This window comes from Rhinoraja longicauda, chromosome 12 (genome assembly GCF_053455715.1).
Source record: "Rhinoraja longicauda isolate Sanriku21f chromosome 12, sRhiLon1.1, whole genome shotgun sequence".
In the NCBI taxonomy this organism is placed as follows: domain Eukaryota; kingdom Metazoa; phylum Chordata; class Chondrichthyes; order Rajiformes; family Arhynchobatidae; genus Rhinoraja; species Rhinoraja longicauda.
The window spans coordinates 42,006,593-42,028,447 of record NC_135964.1 but is presented as its reverse complement, the minus strand read 5'-3'; the positions used below and the strand labels follow the sequence as shown (position 1 = coordinate 42,028,447).

Below are 21,855 nucleotides of genomic sequence, written 5' to 3'. Positions count from 1 at the left end.
CGTAACAGTACATGTAACAATAAACTAAACTCAATTCAACTCAACTCAAATGCTACAGTTTATACTAGCAATGGGCAAAATGTGCAGTGTGTGAACTGTGATGTTATCAGACGCATGAATGATGCTGGATAAACATCAGTCTTGCCAGTATGAATCAGCACAGAATGGTAAGATGTGTGAGTTTTGGATGAAATGTGATTCACTTCTTTTATACTTGGTTCATGTTTCCTCTCAACACCAAGGGAACAGCTTTTCTCCAATAACAGGAACTTTCCTTTGCAAAGCATGATGACTATAAGGGTGCACTTCATGTGCAGCATGGATTATTTCAAGGTTTAAGTCACAGCAGATGGAAATCATTATACACATAAATTTAATTGTGATCCAGGGGCCAAAAGCTTGTTCACACAGTTTAAAAAATGGCATTGTGTTGTTGAAACCACCAAGAGCAAAGCTATTTTGTGCACATTTATGTATTTTTATACAGCATTTGAAATCAGTTTGCATCCATTTCATCACAATTTTTATTTCCCCCAGTACTTTTATTTCTCATGTAAAACCTATCATTATTAACAGTAGTGCATCATGCAAAATTAATCTGCAGTGTGATTTTCAAAATTCATGGTCTGAAAACACAGTACTTTGTAATTCCTACAACTTCAAACTAGGCCTCACATGCATACTTTAATCAATTTGGCCATGGAAGTCAGGGTTAGAACATAGAATATAGAACAGTATCTCACAGGATCAAGGCCTTTGGCCTACGATATCTGTGCCGAACATGATGCCAAATTAAACTAATCTTGTCTTCTGCATGGTCGTGTGCCTATATAAAAGCCTCTTAAAAGTCATTATCTTATCCGCTTCCACCATATGTCTGGCAGCACATTCCAGGCACGCACTACTCCCCGTGTAAAAGACTTGCATGGCACATCTCTTTTAAACTTTCCCCATTTCTCCTTAAAGCTATGCCCCTAGTATATAACATTTCCACCCAGAGATAAAGGTTCTGACTGCCAATGCTCATCGTTTTATTCATTTCTTTCAGATCTCCCCTCAACCTCCAACACTCAGAGAAAAAAAATTAAGTTTGTCCAACCTCTCGCTATAACTGATACTCTCCCAATTCAGGCAGCATTCTGGTTAAAAAAAGGCAGGTGATGGTTTGGGTCGGGTCCCTTCCTCAGAGGTTTGAAGAAGGGTCCTGACCCAAAATGTCACGTGTCCTTTTTCTCTAGAGATGCTACCTGACCTATTGAGTTACTCCAGCACTTTGTATCTATCTTTGGTATAAACCAGCATCAGCAATTCTTTGTTTCTAACATCCTGATTTAGTTTAGTTTAGTTTATTTTAGAGATACAGTGTGGAAACAGGCACTTTGGCCCTCCATGCCGGCCATCGATCACCCATACACTAGTTCTGCGTCATGCACATTAGGGGCAATTTACTGAAGCCAATTAACATACAAACCTGCACAACTTTGGAGAGTGGAAGGCAAACGGTGCACGTGGAATAAACCCATGCGGTCACAGGGAGAACATGCAAACTGCATACAGATAGCACACACAATCAGGTTCGAACCTGGGTCTCTGGCACAGTGAGGCAGTAACTCTACCGTTACACCACTGTGCCATTAATCTCTTCTCTCAGAACTCTTGGGCCTTGCAGTCTTAGAGGAAATGGAAACTAGCATGATATTGCCAGTTGCTGTTAGTGCTACAGTGTTAAAAGCTGATGTAAAGTGGAGGAAAAAAGCCTGCCTTTTGAGATTATATATATCGTTCCATAGATGAAGCCTTGTGAGTTTCTGCCGACAAACTTTTTTTCAAGTTACAATACAAAGCAGATATTTACAGTATAATCACACGGTTATGTGAGCCAAGATCTGAATATATATACTAATCTAGTTCTCACCCTTTGTTCATGGGGGAGTACCAAGTGTTAAAATCGGAGTGAAATGATTAATGGAACATCTGAGCTCAGAAGTTCCTCAAATCTTGTGGGCAAATGGATTCTTGCAAGTTCAGCATCAATATTGCAATTTGTGAGCAGCGAAAAGCGAACTAGTTGCAGTGTCTAAACATAGATGAATGTAACAAGAGAACTGCCAGTCTCTAAGGGGAAGGAGGTTGTGTCAAATTGAAGATCTGGAAAATATTCAGCAATATTTGTCACATTTGGCACCGAATATGCTTTTAATTTAGAATCTCCGTACAACAGTGCCATGTTTAAGAATGAAATGTAAAATGAGAATCCAGTGCCATTCTTCAAAGATGACTCAACGACAGCACCCCGTGTGCTGTATATCGTTATGTTCTGCAGTGGATATTTGACTTTTGACTTAGGGTTTGTCACACAGAGCTCTTTCAGGCCATAGATGACAAGGTATTCAGTCAGTACAGCATCAGGGTTGCACAAAGAAAGTCTGAGGCTTGGGACTGATGAGTAATTCAGCAGCAGCCCGACAGTAGTAGTATCTGACAGCCACACCACTAACCTGCTGCTGTGACTAAATGTCGGGCTGGTTTTATCGATATCCTTAGAAAAGACAGTCCTACATTTGCACATAAGGTTGGCAAGAGCAAACCCACAGTCTGGGATACTGGAGACGCAGCTGCAGTTCCGGAAGTTGCTCTCTTTTTGAAAGATAAGTGTGTGGTTACTGCTCCTTAACACAGAGACACAGGCACAGCACCACAGAGCAAAGAGCACCAGCTGGTTTGATGCAGCAGTGACCTTCTTCATCTTTTCAACCAAGCCTTCGGTAGCCTAACAGTAATCTCCCATTTTTTCCATAGGGTCTGAAACAGAAAGACATAGAAATTGTTTGTAACTACATCTTGATCTTTGGAGGGTCATTTAAAAAACAAGTCGCTCAAGTTGTTGGAGACACAAGGAACTGCAGGTGCTGGAGTAACTCAGTGGGTCAGGCAGCAGCTCGAGAGAACATGGATAGGTGACGTTTCACAGAGTGCTGGAGTAACTCAGTGGGTCAGGCAGCAGCTTGAGAGAACATGGATAGGTGATGTTTCACAGAGTGCTGGAGTAACTCAGTGGGTCAGGCAGCAACTCGAGAGAACATGGATAGGTGATGTTTCGGATCAGGCCCGAAGGGTCTCGACCCGAAACGTCACCCATCCAAGTTCTTCTTAAATGCTGCTTGACCTTCTGAGTTACTCCAGCATTGTGTGTCTTTTCTTGCTCAAATTGTTGTTTTTAGCTGAAGGGTGGTTAAACTGCAAAACCACTAAAGTACATTGGTATACTGATGACTGAATTGTGGGTGCAACTTCCTGTTCAAAAACAGAACTTAAAAGTGTCATCAGGGCTACTGTCAATATCTATCTTATTTTCACTTTTGCGTCATCCAGCTGGGATATTTCCTTTCCCTTTCTTCACTTCTCTATCACTGTTTCAGGCGAATCATTATCAACCTTTACCTTTCAAAAGCAGCATAAGAAGGGTCTTGATCCGAAACGTCACCCATTCCTTCTCTCCAGAAATGCTGCCAGTCCCGCTTTTGTGCCTATCTTCAGTTTAAACCAACATCTGCAGTTCCTTCCTACCCATCTACTTTGCCGTGCATCATATGAAGAAACTATTCTCTCAATTGTCAAGTCAAGTCAAGTTTGTTTGTCACATACACATACACGATGTGCAGTGAAATGAAAGTGGCAATGCCTGCGGATTGTGCAAAATAAAATAAAAAAATTACAATTACAGCATATAAATTAAAATTAATACAGAAAAGAAAATTTAGTCCCTGGAGTTATAATAGTTAACAATCCTGATGGCCTGTGGGAAGAAACTCTGTCTCATCCTCTCCATTTTCACAGCATGACAGCGGAGGCGTTTGCCTGACCGTAGCAGCTGGAACAGTCCGTTGCTGAGGTGGCAGGGGTCCCTCATAATCTTGCTTGCTCTCGATCTGCACCTCCTGATGTATAGGTCCTGCAGGGGGGCGAGTGTAGTTCCCATGGCGTGTTCTCCCGAACACACTGCTCTCTGCAGGGCCTTCCTGTCCTGGGCAGAGCTGTTCCCAAACCAGACTGTGATGTTGCCGGACAGGATGCTCTCTACAGCCCCAGAGTAGAAGCATTGAAGGATCCTCAGAGACACTCTGAATTTCCTCAGCTGTCTAAGGTGGTAAAGGTACTGCTTTGCCTTACCCACCAGTGTGGCAATGTGTGTTGTCCATGTCAGATCCTCTTTGATGTGGACTCCCAGATATTTAAAGCTGCTCACCCTATCCACAGTAGACCCATTTATTTCCAGTGGCGTGTACGTCCTTGGATGTTGAGCCCTTCTAAAGTCCATAATCAGCTCCTTAGTTTTTTTGACATTCAAGAGGAGGCTGTTGTCCTGACACCAGAGTGCCAGATCAGCCACCTCCTCTCGGTAGGCCTTCTCATCGTTGTCGGAGATCTGGCCCACCACCACAGTGTCATCAGCAAACTTGATGATGGAGTTTCAGCTGAACCTGGCCACACAGTCATGTGTGTACAGGGAGTACAGTAGGGGGCTAAGGACGCAACCCTGGGGGATCCTGTGTTCAGGGTGAGGGGGCTAGATGTGTGTTCCCCCATCCTGACCACTTGGGGCCTGGCGGTGAGAAAGTCCAGGACCCAGGCACACAGGGGAGTGTTAAGCCCCAGTTCCAGCAGCTTCTCAGCCAGTCTGGTGGGGACTATGGTCTAGAAAGCTGAACTAAAGTCAATGAACAGCATCCTCACATAGCCCCCCCTCCAGATGACAGAGAGTGGTGTGTAGAACCTGGGAGACCGCATCATCCGTGGATCTGTTCGGAAGGTACGCGAACTGTAGTGGGTCCATGTTGCGAGGAAGGAGGGCACAGATGTGCTTCTTGATTAGTCTCTCAAAGCATTTCATGACAACCGAGGTGAGGGCCACCGGTCGGTAGTCATTCAAACAAGCTGGGGAGGCATTCTTTTGCACCGGTACAATAAAGGATCTTTTGAAGAATGCAGGGACCACGGACTTTGCCATGGACAATTGCTCTGTCTCTGTCACAACTATGTTGCTTTAACCACCTCCAGGTTTAAGGACAGTTTCTTCCCCGCTGTTATCAGGCAACTGAAACATCCTATCAATAACAGTAGCTGGCCTGGGCTACTATCTACCTCACTGGAGACCCTTGGACTACCTTTAATCTGACTTTACTGGACTTTGTCTCACACTAAACGTTATTTCCTTTATCATGTATCTACTCTGTGGAAAGACACAAAATGCTGGGGTAACTCAGCGGGACAGAGGGCATCTCTGGACAGAAGGAATGAGTGATGTTTCGGGTCGAGACCCTTCTTCAGACCGAGTCAGGGGAGGGGGAAATAAGGAAGTGTAAGGTGTGAGAACGAGACCTCAAAGGCATTGAAGATCAAGGAAAATGTAGAATAGATCATTGTTAGCTAGGAGAAGGTGATAACAAAGCAAACAGAGATAACATGATCAGGGACAGTCAGACTAGTCGGAGAACTGAGAAGGAGAGGGATGGAGAGAGAGGGAAAGCAAGGGTTACTTGAAGTTAGAGAAGTCAATATTCATACCGCTGGGGTGTAAGCTGCCCAAGCGAAATATGAGGTGCCGTTCCTCCAATTTACAATTTACAATGTACACTGTGGATGGTTCGATTGTAATCATATATAGTCTTTCCGCTGACTGGTGAGCATGCAACAAAAGCTTTTCACTGTGCCTTGGAACAATGATGTAAACTAACTAAACTAAACATCTTCCGTATTAATGCTTCTAATAGAATCATTGAATCATACTGCTCATAAGTGGGCTCTTCTGGCCCACTTTGTTCATGTCGATCAAGATTCCTGACTACACTGCCCCAATTGCCTGCATTAAACCCATGCCCCTCTGTGCCGTTCGTATCGAAGTCCTTGTCCAAGTGCTCTTAAATGTTTAATTGTACCTGCCTTTACCACCTCCTCCAGCAACTCATTCCAAATAACCCTCACCCAGTGTGTGAAAATCTTATTCCTCAGCTGTCCTTTAAATGTATCCCCTCTCAACTTAAACCCGTTCTATTCCAAACTCTCTTGCCCTGGGACCAGGGCCGTCTTAACGCATGGGCCTGATGGGCACTTGCCCGGGGGCCCACGAGCATAGGGGCCCCATGCTGATCTGTGTATGTTAAGTGACTTGCAATAAATAAATACTACTTTAAAAATGTAGGTTCAATAAGTGCTTTTTTCGCAACATTTTCGGTCACTAAGTGCTTCTCACAGCATCTGTAAGTGCTTTTCGCAACAATGTAGCACCCTAAGTCCATCGCTAAGTGCTTTTCGGTAAGTGCTTTTCGCCGGCACGACAGGTAGGGAAAGGGGGGTGGGGGAGAGTAACGGTAGGGGCCCCAGTACACTGCTTTGCCCGGGGGCCCATAATGCTGTAAAAACGGCCCCGCCTGGGACATAGGACTTCCGTCTTCCTCACACATTGATTCCCCTTCACTCTGGGTGACAGGGCTCTCTGTCATGTCTATTTCATCTCCTATCATCATAGAGTCATAGACACATTGAAATATACAACACATGCCCTTCAGCCCGCCATGCCCATGCTGACATTTTGACTATCAATACTAATCCCCTTTGCCTGCGCTCGCACGTTCTTCTTTGCCTTGTCTATTTAAGTGTCTGCCCAAATTCCTTTTAAACATAAGAAATATATCTGTTTCCATCACCTCCTCAGGCAGCACTTTCCAGTTATCAACCACCCTCTGTGTTAAAAACATTCCATTCAGATCCCCTTTAAAACTCCTACCTCTCAGCTCTTTTGTCTTTGGTATTTTGACCATCTACCCTAACTATGCTTCTCATAATCTTATGTACATTTTTCATTCTGCTCTCATAATTCCAATTTCATGACGACATAGATAGAGCTATTTATGCCGGCTCAGAGAACAATCCCTTCAAATACAACCTTTCACTAACCTTCTTGTGACCTGTTTCAGGATTAACATTCCCTGATTCTTCTGCCAGCCACCAATACTGAGGGCAATTTACAGTAACCAATGAAACAGACAACCTGCTGTAAGCTGGAGAACCCAGAGAAACCCAACTGTTAATTGGGAAAACAGGCAAAAAAACCCCACTCAGAAAGCAGTAGAGGTCAGAAATGAACCCAGCTTGCTGGAGCTGTGAGAGGGTCGTACTACCTCCAGCACCAACCCGAAGAGGGATTGGCTCCTTCTGGATCTCTCCTTTCATCTTGCCAATCTCCGCATTCAATGAATGTTCCATTTTAATTTCCAACCTTTCCAACCACATCTTCCAGTGCACACCCCAGTTTACATTGCAAATGGGCTGGTAACAGCATAACACTCTGGCCCACTTATCGATTTCAATTAATATCCAAGATAGACACAAAATGCTGGAGTAACTCAGCGGGTCAGGCAGCATCTTTGGTGAAAAGGAATAGGTGACGTTTTAGGTCAAAACCTTTCTTCAGACTGCAGTCTGAAGAATGGTCTTGACCCAAAATATCACCTATTCCTTTTCTCCAGAGATGCTGCCTGACCCGCTGAGTTACTCCAGCATTTTGTGTCTATCTCCGGTGTAAACCAGTATCTGCAGTCCCTTCCTACTCAATTAATATCCATTCCCCCTCACTCATGGATTATTCCTCTCCTAGTTACACCTTCTTTACACAAACCTTTACTACCCTAGTTCAGCCAACCACCGCTTGTTGTGTCATTCAATCGCTCCTTGTTTCCATGCTGTATCTCGAAACAAAAACGTACTATAGTGGGTGGCAAGAGACTCACTGGGGACCTGATGGCATGTGAGAGGGAATAGTTTGCAGAGATATATGTAAAGAAATATGACTGACGGAAAGGCCGAAAGCGAGTATGGACAGAATGGGCCAAACGGCCTCTTTCTATCATGTAAAAAAGGTAAGAAAATATGAGAAAAAGTATAAAATTAAGGAATGATTCACCATTGCATTACACTATTATGCAAAGTCACGGTCTACTGCAGTAAATCTAGACAGCTCCAAACGTCCTTGATGTTTATTTTTAGACAAGAAAAAACACTCTTAAATGGGTTCATAACTTTACCGAACTTGCATAAGTTTCTTAACTCTCACTATTTAGTAATAACGTGCAACACCTTTATAGTAGCAAATTATCATGGGGCTCCCCATAAGGTTTAATTTTTTTTGATTGATTGTAGTTTTCTTACTGAGATTGCAACCGACCACATCAGAGTGATTTCTATATTTTTCCTGAGAAAATATTTCAATGTACTTACAGTTTTAGATTGCTAAGTTTAAATAAAAGATTCTCTCCCCTTTCTTTCCCTTGACTGGAACTGGGTTATGAGCACCATAGCAAAATATTGCAGTCTGAGTATTATCGACCGTGAAAATGCAGTTTCCTATGACTTGCCTGACTCAAAATTTATCTCTGTCTTGAATTATTCATTCTTTGTTGTCTGGACCAGGAGCTAAGCTATCTTTATTCCTTCTACACTCCAGCAAAATCAACCTCCTGCATTTACTCTTCAGGATTTGTTTCCAAACAGTTCTGTGATATAATAGAAATCTGGACAAAAATAAACACACTCAGCAAAAATAGCTTTGATGGTTCAATGTTGTCAATGCAAAATGAAAGAGAGATGTGATCATCATAGCAGCTATGTTACAAAAGCTGATTTTTTAACCATCAGTGGAAAGAACTATTGTAATGGATACTTGGAAGAAAAAGAGGTACAGAAGTTTGAAAATGCATACCTCCGGATTCAGAGACAGTTTCTTCCCTGCTGTTATCAGGCAACTGAACAATCCTCTCATCAGCTAGAGTATGGTTCTGACCTCCCATCGATCTCATTGGCGATCTTTGAAATAGCTTTAATTGGACTTAATCAGACTTTATCCTGTAAAATGTTATACCCTTTATCCTAGGCGATGTGGACGGCTTGATTGTAATCATGTATAGCCTTCTTTTGGATTAGATAGCACACAAACAAAAGCTTTTCATGTACCATTGTACACGTGAAAATAATAAACTAAACTGAACTAAACTAAACTAATCTAAACTAATGAATTATATAACCAAGACAGTCAAAATAAATGCAAATTTATTGTAATTTCTATAGCAAGATATTTTGTAAAGACATTTCAAAACATGGTCAACTTTTTAAAATTCATCCAGTACTACGCATACCCAGTGCAGAAAAAGACAGATAATTCATGTTATTTCTTCAATTATAATAGTACTCACAACAAAATTTCAACTGCATTCCTCATGTTTCTTGAATGTTTTGGAAAAGCATTTAAGTGCAATAGTTCAAAGGTGCAGGGCTAAATACATTAACAATTTTGACACAATCAACTGTTACTTTGATCACAAGAGGCTGCTTGTTTGGCTTCACATGGTGAGGTTGGCAGTGGAATTATCCAGAAGGGGTCATAATTTTAGTCTTATCAGCATCAGTGATGAATTCCTAATTTGTTACATTTCTTTCTCCTGCTCTTGTTGAAAGCAACAGCTTATGCCAGTCTCTGGCTCTGCAGGCACCAGCTGCCCTCTGGTACCTGTGCCAAGTGGCCGCCACTCGTGTGTCAATGAAATGTGAATGATGTGATCGGTCTTCAGTGGCATAACAACTGAACCCAACTTTGTCCTTGCCCAGAGTGCACAAGCATAATTACACACATTGATTGTGCCCTGACATAATTGAAGATCTTCACCTAACCAGTCGAACTGTCTGAAGATGGGTCCCGACCCGAAACGCCGCCTGCCTATGTTCTCCAGAGATGCTGCCCAATCTGCTGAGTTACACCAGCACATTGTCAAACACCAGCTATTTATTTGGCTGAAACCTGTCAATTAAGCACAAACCATCTTCATAGCCTGGCATCTTCCTGAACAGGAGGGAATGTGTGTTGGAGGGGTCAGGAGAGACGAGGGCTACCCACAATAATCATTGAGGAAGCACGAGTGTGCAGAGAAGTATTTATGTATGTGTGGACAAAAGCAGTCAAGTTTCAAATCCTTGTGAGCTCCTGCTGGGTGCTATGGCTTGGTGCCTTACCATCTGGGTGATCCACCCACTGAGCTATCTGGGTAGACCGAGTGAAGTCTTTCATGCAATTTAGATGCTTCTACCAAACATATAACTCGTTTCATATGCTTACAACCCAGCGGTATGAATATTGATGAATATTGAACTTCAAGTAACCCTTGCATCCCCTCTCTCTCCTTCCCTCCCACACCCAAGTCTTACTAGTTTCACTGTTGTCCTGGTGAGTTTCATTGTCTGTAAAACTCGCTTTCACCCAGCCCACAGCAAACAATAGACCGTTTCCTTGATCATCGTTACTTTTTTGCATATCTTTCATTCATATTTTCTTTATCTCAATATCACCGTCCATATCTCTTGTTTCCCTTTCCCCCGACTCTGTCTCTGTCACGACCCAAAACATCACCTATTCCTTTTCTCCAGATGGGCTGCCTGGATCGCTGAGTTACTCCAACTTTTTGTGTCAATCAATTGAATGCTTTCCGTTTGTTAATTTTGAGAAAGGCAAACTATATTTTGATGGAAAATTGGGCATGTGGGAATGAACACAAGGCTAAATGTCAATTCATCAAGCAGATCAACATCCACCAAAGTCATTAATTAGCTGGAGGAAGGAAGGGTGTGTTCCTTCTGAAGTTCGAACCAACACGCACTTCAAGCAGTAAGATCCACAGGCAACACACGCATAAAAAAGAAAAACCGTATGACTTACGCTACGCAGATAGAAGGCTGTTAAATTCAGAATCAATCATCATCACCGTTCTCGAATAATGCTCAGGTGAATCGACTTCACTAAGTTATCAGAAGGAAGAATAAATTTTCTCCAATGGCATCTGCTTCTTGTTGCATGCAGATCACTGCTTTCATAGCAACCTGCTGGCAGTACATTTAGGTGTCTACTGTGAAGTATATAGGGATGGTTCCAATTACACTGTTTCTGTCGTTAATCCAGAATCCAGAATACTGTACTGAACATATTGTCGCTAATAGCTATAGCAATTTTTTTTAAGAGACTATATAGCTGGAGCCAGGGAAGGCTATTTGTTTCTCCTTTGTAAAGTTTTCTGGCAAAAAAGATTGTAACAGTGAGATTTTGGCAGAGGGACTAAAGATTCTGCAGACGCAGTTTGTGTACTCCTGCTGTTGATCACCATTCTATTGCTGCTCCATTCTTGGTAGTCACGGGGCCTGGACACAGGGGAAGAGCAGAAGTCGGCAGCATATGCACACAAACTGGAACAGATCCACACTTCAAAAAAAAGTGGATAACTTGAAATGGATCAAGTTGGGAAAAACACTCATAAGATTCAGTCAGATTTCTGCAGCTCCTACTAGCTTTTCACAATGGGATAACTTCAAGCTTTGAAAGTCTAGAAAACCCTATAAATTCACATCGTTTCTGAGAGCAAAATGGGCATTTAGCCCATCCTGCCTGCACTGACTCTTTGAAAGAGTTGCCCAAATAGTTCCACCCTTCTATTTTTTCCCTTGCTGTACCTTTTATTTTGCTTTCTAAGGATGGTACACTTGTGCAGCTGGCAGAGCAGCTGCCTCACAGCTCCAAACACCTGGGTTCAATACTGACTTTGGGTGCTGTCTGTGTGGAGTTTGCACGTTCTCCCAGTGACAACATTGGTTTCCTCCAGGTGCTCCGGTTTCTCCCACGTCCCACGGATGTGCAGGTTTGTGCATTCATTGGCAGCTGTGAATTGCCCCTAGTGTTTACTGAGTGGATGAGAAACTGGGATAACATAGAACCAGTACGAACGAGTGATCGATGCTCGGCATGGACTCGATGGGCTAAAGGCCTGTTTCCATGCTGTGTCTCTAAACTCTAAACTAAACTATATGTCATTTTGAAACTTACTATAGATGCTGCTTTATGCCATGTTTTCAGATCAGTTATTCCATATCATAATAACTTGGTTCAGGGAAAAGCAAATCTCTTCAATATTCTCTCTGATTCTTCCTGTCAATTTACTGTCCCTGTTGGACCCATTCCCCCTACCAGTTTTCACCTTTCAATGTAGAGAAATTAAAAAGATGATTCATATCAGTCTGCACTGCCTTTCCCACATCATCCTATGTTTTGACAGTGAAAGTTACCTTTGGTCCTGACCATCAAGTGAACCTACTAACTGTAAGGGCCATGATGAAGAAATTGCACCAAAATTGGCAGCGTGGTTGATGGTGAAAAAGAAGGTTCAAAGCATAGGAGCGATCAAAGGGTTCATGAGGTGATCACAAAAGTAGTAAATGGATTTTGATCTGATTAAGTGTGAGGTAATGCATATGGGGAATGCGAGCAAGGTAAGGGGATGTGTGATGGATAGTCCATTCTCATCCCAGATGCTGACTGGTCCACTGAGTTCCTCCAGCACTTTATGTTTTGTGAGATAAGTAGTAACATGGGCAAGTTGGGCCAAAAGGCCTGTTTCTGCGCCACATGACTCTATGAGTATGAAATGAAGAATTTGGAGAGCTGGTCCACAAATCACAGAAGATGAGTTACCTTCTTTAAGTGCTACAGTTCTTCTTCTGAAGATGTCCTACAGTGGTTTCCAAGAGTCATGATGAATTAGGTGAAAAGAGTGGGACACAGATGTGAAAAGGATGAAGGTACATCAATGGATTTTCCAAGTTAGGGATTTGTATGATTTGGAGGGGAGTCTGCGGGTGATGGTGTTCTCATGCAGCACTTGTCCTTCATGGTAGGAGAGGTTGCATATTTGGGGCATGTTCTCAGAGTAGTCTAGGCCCACATTGCACTTTGAAAATGGCACACGCTGCAACCATGGTGTGCCATTGTGAAAGTTATGAATATTTAGGATGGATGGAATGCCAATCAAAGCTGTCAAGTTACATGCATCCATGCATGCAGAAAATATTTCAGCCTGCCCTTGATTCGTGCCGTAGACGGATCTATTGTCTAGTTTCTTTAGTCTATGTTCTCACTCTCTCCCTGCTCCCATTCATTTGTTGACTAGATATCCTTGTTTACAGCTTAACTCCAATGTCATCCTGGTTTTATCAGACATATCTCCTCCCCCCATCCACCTTGCTAATTGACAAGCTCCTTTCATCTCTTCAACTCTGATGAAGAGTCTCCAACCTGAAACAGTGACTCTGTTTCACCTCCCATAGATGCGACTTGTCCTTCTGAATATTTCCAGCATTTTCTGATTCTGTTTTATTAATTTATTTTTAGAAATACAGCTTTAAAATAAGTCCTTCTGTCTTCTGAGTCCACTCTGACCATCGATCAGCTGTTCACACAGGGAGAACGTGCAAATTCCACACAGACAGCACTTGAGATCAGGATCGAAGCTGGGTCTCTGGCGCTGTGAGACAGCACTAATTTCCAATATCTGCTGCTTTTTTGATTTTCATTCATATGAAGACACACATAACTTCATTTTCTGAGGAGTTGTGAATGGAATTGAACCTTGTGCTATCATGAATGCATATCTGCACTGCGTTCATTATAATTGAAGGAAGCATATTAATGAAGCAGGTGAAGAAAAGTGGGCCCAGGGTACTGCCCTGAGAAAGTCTTGCAAAGATGTCCTGGACTGGAATTATTGACATCCACAACAACGGCTATTATTTCAACCAAGGTATGTCTCCAACTTATGGAGTATTTTTCACTGATGTCCATTGACTTTGGTTTTACAAGAACTCTGTGATGCCATATTTAATCATTTAATCAAATGCATCCTTTATGCCAAGGTAACATAAGTTATGAAAACATTGCTCAAATCAATGACTAACATGTCAAGATGGAGACACAATGAAATGCAGATAGTCTGGAGGAACTCAACAGCATCTGTGGAGGGAATGGACAAACAATGTTTTGGGTCGAGACCATTTCTCAGACAAATTAAGACTAGTAATCATTAGAATATGTGTCCAAAATAGCTGATGCAGGGTGTTGATCCGAAATGCTGACAATTCCTTCCTCCTATAGATGCTGCTTGATCTGCTGAGTTCCTCCAGCATTTTGTTTATTGGCCCAGATTCCAGCTTCTGCAGTCTCTTGAGTTGCTTTCAAACAACAAAATACACATTCTGGAGAAAGGATTGTTGTTTAATTTACTGCCATAAATATTTCCTCTAAGTAGTGCTGTTGAAGTTTATTTATATTACTGTAAATATTTAGTGCAATAAAGTCATATTAGCACACAGTCAGACTTTAAAGCTAACCCCCAAAAAATAATTTGAAATAGCTGTTAGGCAATTTGATCATCAAGGATAAGTTGCGCCGAAGGCCCTGTTTTGCTCTATGACAATCAAGCTAAATTAAAATACGTAATTGTAGGTTGTAATAGAAGAAGATTTCAATCCTCGAGCCTTTTGTTTGATGATCAATGCATCAATTCCATTTACTGAATTATTTGGTACCTCTGTTCAACCAAATGCATTGATCTCAATATGGGAAATTCACGTGATCCATTGCCCACAGACTTTAGAAAAAGCTGTTGAAGATTCCCCATTATCTCTTGCATGAAAAATTGCATTATAATTTCAGTTGAAATTGCGTTATAATGCAAAAATTGTGTTATAATTTCAGCATGTTTCTTAATTTAAAAATTATACTTATTCTGGCTTCTCCCGCGACTCAAACTTTACAATGTCATTTGTGGCTTAGTGGTTAGTACTTCACTTTAGTAGGTTAAGGGTTTGAGTTCTTTGCCGGAGAATTTAGTGTTTGAATGTCAAAGATGTTCTTTTGCGTTTGTGCAATTAAACAACGATCTATTTGATCAATGTAATGGAAATAAAATATCCAGGCTTTAAAAGGAGCAGAGAAGTTCTCCCAAGTGTTACTGATAATATTTATCTCACAATTAATTTCTTTTTTTTAATGAGATATATATATAGAATATTATTTATAAAAGTTATTGTGTAAATTTAGTTGTTGCATTTCCTACGATGACTGTTTCAAGTAGGCTGTATTTTATTGTATTGAAACTTTTTTATTTTAAAACAATTCCATTTCCCCCCCTTATTTTTTATACCGAAGTTAATATGGATTTAGGGGTGACACATTGGTGCAACGGTAGAATTGCTGCCTTACAGAGCAAGAGACTCGGGTTCGATCCTGACCACGTGTGCTGTTTGTACAGTGTTTGTACGTTCTCCCTGTGACCACGTGGGTTTTCTCTGGGTGATCTGGTTTCTACTCATATTCCCAAGGCTTGCAGGTTTGCAGGTTAATTGGCTGCTGTAAATTGTTCCTTGTGGGTAGGATGCAAAACTGGGATAACATAGAACCGTGGTCGGCACGGACATGGTGGGCCAAAGGGCCTGTTTCCATGCTCTATCTCTAAACTAAACTAAAACATGTGAAATTGTTTAAGATCCAGTATCAATTTGTACAACCCTAAAAGGCCAAAACAAATTCCTAGGCTACAGAGACTGGAACTGAGCACAGTGCTCCAGGTCTGATAAATGCTGTACACTAACGAAGTTTGAATTTTTTTCTCTTACATTCAATTGAACTACATTTCACATCTTATATCCTCTTCCTCACCATCTGTAATGCTTTCCATTATTATTCCCATTTACTCTGATGCTTTGCATCTAATAGAATTACTGAATTATATTTGTGAATACCCGGCCTCGTGTTTTTTTTTACCATCACCTCCAAATTCTCCATATTCTTCCAAATTTACCTTCTGTAGTATTGTCGTGGCCTCTCTGGCATTCCTTTTTCCTTAACTCATCAGACTTAAAATGTTAAATCTCATCCTCAAGTTTCTTCTTTTCATCACAATGCTGCAATCACTTCCTAGCCTACACTTACCCCTGCAATCTTTGTTTTTCCGAATGCCCAAATCTGTGGGTTGAGATTATCAGGCTGACATTCAGTTGACTGAGGCCATGCATTATGACCATCCAGAGGCCTCGTAAAAGCAGTGGAAAGAGCACACTACCTCACAACTTACCCATCCACCTGCATCAGATGCCTAGGAACACAAGTATGTATCCCCCAGGTTGCACTCTATTCTGATTTGGAAATATATCCCTGATTCTTCATCCCCTGGGTCTCAAATGTCTTATCCAACAGCATAGTGGAAATACCTACACCAGAAGGACTGCAGCAGTTCAAGGCAATCACGACCTTCTCAAGTGCAATTGGAGTTTGGCCATAAATGCCAGCAATACTCACATCCTGAAATCTGAAGGAGTTAAATAAATCAAGGATATGAATATACTTGGAGAATATGGTTCCACTTTGCATACGGTATTGTTGCATCGCAGTTTGGTTCGGAACAACTCTGCCAAAAAACGCACAAAATTGTAGATGAAGACCAGTCCATCGCATAGACCAGACACTCCACTATCAGCTTCATCTACACTTCAAACTGCCTGGGGAAAGCACCCTAATCAAGATCCTTTTTCATCTTGATCATTCCCACTTCTCTGCTCTCCCATCATGCAGAAGATACAAATGTTTGAACGCACGTACCATCAGACTTAGGAAAGGCTTTGTTCCCAGTGATCAGACCACTGAAACGGTCTTGTAACTGCACTCTGGTATTTTCTCCATGCACTACCTAGAGTACTATAGTTATACATGGCATGATTGTATTCATGTATAGTATTTTCTGAAAGAAGATATCTCTGATGTCCTAGAATGAAAAACCTCAAATGGTTATTCCGTAATCTGTTTTTGCTGGTTCAGTGCAAATGTTTCTGGTCTGCTTTCTTTCTGTCAATGAAATATGTTGTTTGTGGAATATTGTTATTGCCATGGTGATACTTTTGCCTCTGGATCTACTTATTTTTCCCTTCTTGAGTGGAAATCCAATTTGAAAACAATGTGTTTTAGTTCCCATACTTTAAAAAAAATTACATGATTGCAGCTGATCTCTCATGAGGTTGCTTGGGGTGGTTTGAAACAGCCTCGTGATGTTTAGCCCAATCCCAATTCACTGCGGGGATTTAAACACAGTCAGGGGAGGACGGATTGTAAACCAGTGGAAGGCAGGCAAGCGGAGGAGGAATGGTGGAATGGTCAGGGATACTTAGATAGATGAATGTGGGCATCCGAGAGCCTTAGAGTTGCACAGTCAGGCACAGGTTGTAGAGGTCAAGGCTGGAGTTTGTCTAGAAATGAGAATTGGAACACAATGGAAGAGAGGACAAGGGAAAGATTGGAACAAAGAAGTGCTGACAGGAAAATTGAACTTGAAAAAAGTACAAGCTTACCTATTCAAGCCAAGACTTTATAGTTCCCAAAATGAGAAACTTAAAGAATTTTTATAGATTCTGAACAGGATGAACCAGTCACATAACATGTTGAGATTTGCTTTTAAATCTTGACCAACGCAAAAGGAAAACTATTGAAAATAAAACCGCAGGGGATTATTTTTATGAATCAGCAGCCTTTTGTAATTGTATGAGAATAAGTTAAAGCATGAACTCCGGAACTTAGTGAGGTAAACTTGACAGGAAATGTCCAATATGAGTTGACACCCTGCAACTTTAATCAACAAGCGCAAAATGAGATCTAAATCCACAAACAGCTCGAGGGAAAACCTGAAGATGGTCCACCTCTTCAGCTGCAATCTTACACGCATATTTTTCATCATTCATCTGGATTAATGAAGACCCTACAATTAAAATTTCCACTTATTATTTTGAACTCTGCCACAAACTAAAGAACATACAGAGAAACACAAAGTGTTGGTGCAACATTCACAGAAAAACTGAAGGTTTGATGAAGGAACTGACTTATTTTGAAACAGATAGCATTTATATTTGTAGGAAGACATAACATATTTTTTATTCTTAATTGAAAGTAAAAGTGGAAACAATTGTTGGTTCCTCTGATTGCAACAGTGCATGTATAAATAAAATTGATATTCACGTGTTTCTTCATGTATCATGATGTATTTTGTCCTACTTCAAGTTAATCAGTTGCAAGGACCAACATGTTTATCAGGAACACTTTTATTTGGATGGGATTTTAACTGACTTTGCATCTTGAATCTGTACCAATGAACATTATTCCTTTCCACAACTATCACTTTCAAATGATGTAAAAAAAACATTTGTCAACTCAGTCTAATTGTCACTACACAAACTGCCATAATTTTTTTTAATCACAATAATTCACAATGCACTTCACCATCCCTTAAAGAGTCCTTGAGATATTTGATGAAATTATTATAGAAAAGTTTGAAGTTGATTGGCAGCATAACAGTGTCTGAGATGTCAAATTGTGAAGGCATACACCTGTTGGGAAGAGGTTACCCTACCATTTCTCTAGTCTCTAGTCTCTAGTCCTCCCCTCCCCTGACTCTCAGTCTGAAGAAGAGTCTCAACCCGAAACGTCACCCATTGCTTCTCTCCAGAGATGCTGCCTGTCCCGCTGAGTTACTGCAGCATTTTGTGTCTATCTCCGGTGTAAACCAGCATCTGCAGTTCCTTCCTACAGATTGGGAAGACAAAAACAGTTGCGAACGCCAGTCCATGCAAAATCCCAGCAATGTCCATTTTCAATGGAAGAGACTTTGAAATTATGTTCCACAAAAACATATAATTAAAAAGATCAAATTCAAGGCCTTGGTCAATGTTGTTTGCACTTTTTGCTACTTATAGATCCCTGTAGAGAGTTTAAGAAGTTTATGAGGGTTACAATTGCCATATATAAACATCACTCTCTGTATTGCTTATTTGGAATGTGGAGGAGAACTTTGAAAATAAATTCTTCCAATACTCACTGTGCAGCCTTGTGTGTTGTACAGAGTTTAATCAAACGAACACACTTGTTGAAACGTCAGTGATTTTATCTATTAACATTTTATTCACAGGTTTGTTTATTGCTTTTTTGTTATGTTTTCACTTTAGAATTTTACAGCTGCCCTTTATCATGCCCTTTGACCATCACACAGTATTCATAACAAGATAGGAAATTAATGACACAAACAGAAATAAATCAAATAATCTAGCCGTTATGGGAGAGATGGTGCATAATATTCCAATCACGTTAGGGAACTTTTAGTAGAGCTGGATAAAACGGCAAAGGAGGTATATGGCTCTGACATTAAAAATAGTGAGTGGCAAGATGTTGGCCGAGAAAAAAGAAAGAAATCTGTTTTGTTGGTGAAAAGAAACAGCAAGAAGCAGAAAACACATATAAATCTGAAGATGAGAGGATTTTGCAAAAAGATGATGCGGGACTTTACGTGCAGACTGAACAAATCAAACAAGCAAAAGTACTGTGGTGAATAAATTAATCAATTATATAAGAGATGGTTTTTTTGAGCAGTAGGTTGAAGAATCAATGAGGGAAACACAGTACTTTGGATCTAGTATTATGTAATGAGGAAAGGTAAATTAAAAAAAGTTAGTTTAGTTTATTATCGTCACGTGTACCGAGGTACAGTGAAAAGCTTTTGTTTGTGTTCTATCCAGTCAAAGAAAAGATTATACATGAATACAATCAAACCGACCACAGTGCACAGATGAGGGATAATGGTACAGCATTTAGTGCAAGATATAACATTGAAGTCTGATAAAGTCCGATTAAAGATAATTTAAACGTCTCTAATACGGTAGTGGGAGATCAGGACTGCACTCTAGCTGGGAAAAAACTGTTCCTGAATCTGGAGGTATGCATTTTCAAACATCTGTACCAGGGAATGACTGGGGTGAGACTGGTCCTGATGGCCTCGCCGAGGCAGCATTAAGTGTAGATGTAGTCAATGGAAAGGAAGCTGGTTTGTGTGATGATCTGGGCTATGTCCACAACTCTGCAATTTCTTGCGGTCTTGAATGGAGCTGTTCCCAAACCAGGCTGTGACGCATCCCAATCAGATGCTTTCTAAGATGCATGTGTAGAAGTTGGTGAGGATTGTTGTGGACATGTCGAACTTCCTAAGCTTTCTAATGTTGGCAAATGATTATACTGTGATAGAATTATATCTAAAAATTGCAAGTGATTTAGTTTAATCTGAAACCAGAGTCTTAAATCTTAATAAAGCATCTCAATCTGTTAGTTATAGCAGTGGTAGATTGGGAGATTGCATTAAAAGATATGGCAATATACAACAAGATTTTTTTCAGAGATTTTGTCCAGACATTTCAATTAAAAAGTCTAATCGCATTTCCATAAAACACAGTCAACCAGAAGAATGTGAAAATGACTTATTTCTGTAAGGGAGCTCTGAAGCATTGATAAAGAAGGGAAAACTAGAATGCAGGAGGAGACTGGCAACAAACATAAGAAGATATTATGGGAATTTCTATTGAGATATAAAGAGGAAAAGATAAGCTAAAGTTAATCTGCGTCCCCTACAGAAACGGTGAAATTATTTGGGGGAATGAGTTAACAGCAGAGATATTGGGGGTAAAATGATGGCAGTAAGGCTAAATGGGTAATATTTGGGCTGAGAAGCTGCAAGTAGTAGGCTGCCACAGGGATCAGCATGGGGACTGTAGCTGTTCAATGTATCAATGATTTGGATGAGAGGATCAAGTGCATGTACCCAATTTTGCTCTTGATAAAAGTTAGCTGATGGTGTGGGTTGTGGGGACGATGCACAGAGGCTTCAAGGGGCTATGGGCAGGTTAAGTGAATGGGCAGATTTTGCAAAAATATTTGATTAGGAAAGGAAGAAGTAATGTTCTTTAAATGGAGAGAAGTTGGTTTGTGTGATGGTCTGGGCTGCATCCACAATTCTCTACAATTTCTTGTGCTCTTGGATGGAGCTGTTCCCAAACCATGCTCTGATGCATCCTGATAAAATGCTTTCTAAGGTGCATTGGTAGAAGTTGGTGAGATTAGTTTAACTTGGCATTGTGTTCAGCACGGACTTTGATGCCTGTTCCTGGTCTATGGTCAAACAAAGGAGCATTTGGGAAACCAACAGGATAGATGTCCATGGATTTGCTGGCAGCTGTGGACTGCAGGCATCTTCTCTTGGGAATGAATGGGGCAATGCATGTACCTTGGACATGAATGAATGGGGCAATGCAGGCATCTTCTCTTGGGAATGAATGGGGTATTTCTGTGAGTCTCTTGTACCCCTTGAACTTCCCCTGAGCTGCAGCAATCAAGGGGTGGGTCGAACTGAACATAACTGAGAGCTCTTGAGTTTTTCTTCTTTCATTGATTCAGATTAATTGTCTACCTTTCAACACTGAACTGGCAGTGAAACATTTGTACCCTCCCAAAGTTACCAATTGAGGGCTGATTATTGTGAACGTTATTCAGAGATGCGGGGGGGAGGGGGAAGAAGAAATCTGGCAGAGGGGAGGGGCAGGACAAAGCCTGGTAGGTATTAGGTTCATTATCCCAACATTTGGTGTAATTGCTTAAACTAATCTTTGGAATCAATGAAAAACAATATTAAATCTAAACATGATGAGGTCATCGGTCAAATATATTGACCTTTATTAGCGATGGACAGCAAATGCTAGCTTTGCCAACATCACCAATATTCTTTATATGAATTTAAAAAAAATACATGAATTCGCCATTTTACAAAGTTGTTCAATTTGGGATAAGATTCTCAGGAAACAAAATTATATGAATGTAAAATAGAAAGAACTAATATTAACCGTTATAAATATTGTGTGCCTTCCAGTTTATCATTCAACTATCTAAATGAATACTGGCCCTGGCAGTTACGCATTGCAAATAACCTGAAGGCAAGCACCTCGTTGCCTCAATAGGCAAAAGTGCCCAAGTTGAAAAGAATTAGAAATAAGAAAACAAAATCTCTGAAAACCAACTTGTTCCAGAGGGTTAACATATTGAGCTGTGGCTCTGCAGACACACTTTCTGCAATTGTC

The 21,855-nt window shown here is 40.9% G+C and overlaps 1 protein-coding gene across 2 annotated transcripts in view; it reads right to left on the bottom strand.

The window, feature by feature from the left end:
* Window positions 1–472: 472 nt before the first annotated feature.
* Window positions 473–21,855, bottom strand: part of LOC144598581 (exosomal polycystin-1-interacting protein-like) — a 46,134-nt gene continuing 24,751 nt past the window's right edge. The window contains exons 1-2 of one of the 2 annotated variants that reach the window (XM_078408765.1): window positions 3,442–3,561; window positions 473–2,802 (exon numbers count right to left, since the gene is read on the bottom strand). In XM_078408765.1, coding sequence (XP_078264891.1) covers window positions 2,078–2,746 — 669 coding nt within the window. In that variant the 5' untranslated portion in view covers window positions 2,747–2,802; window positions 3,442–3,561 and the 3' untranslated portion in view covers window positions 473–2,077. Of the gene's footprint in view, window positions 2,803–3,441; window positions 3,562–21,855 lie in introns of those variants that run through there. The other variant, XM_078408764.1, reaches the window with a different exon arrangement.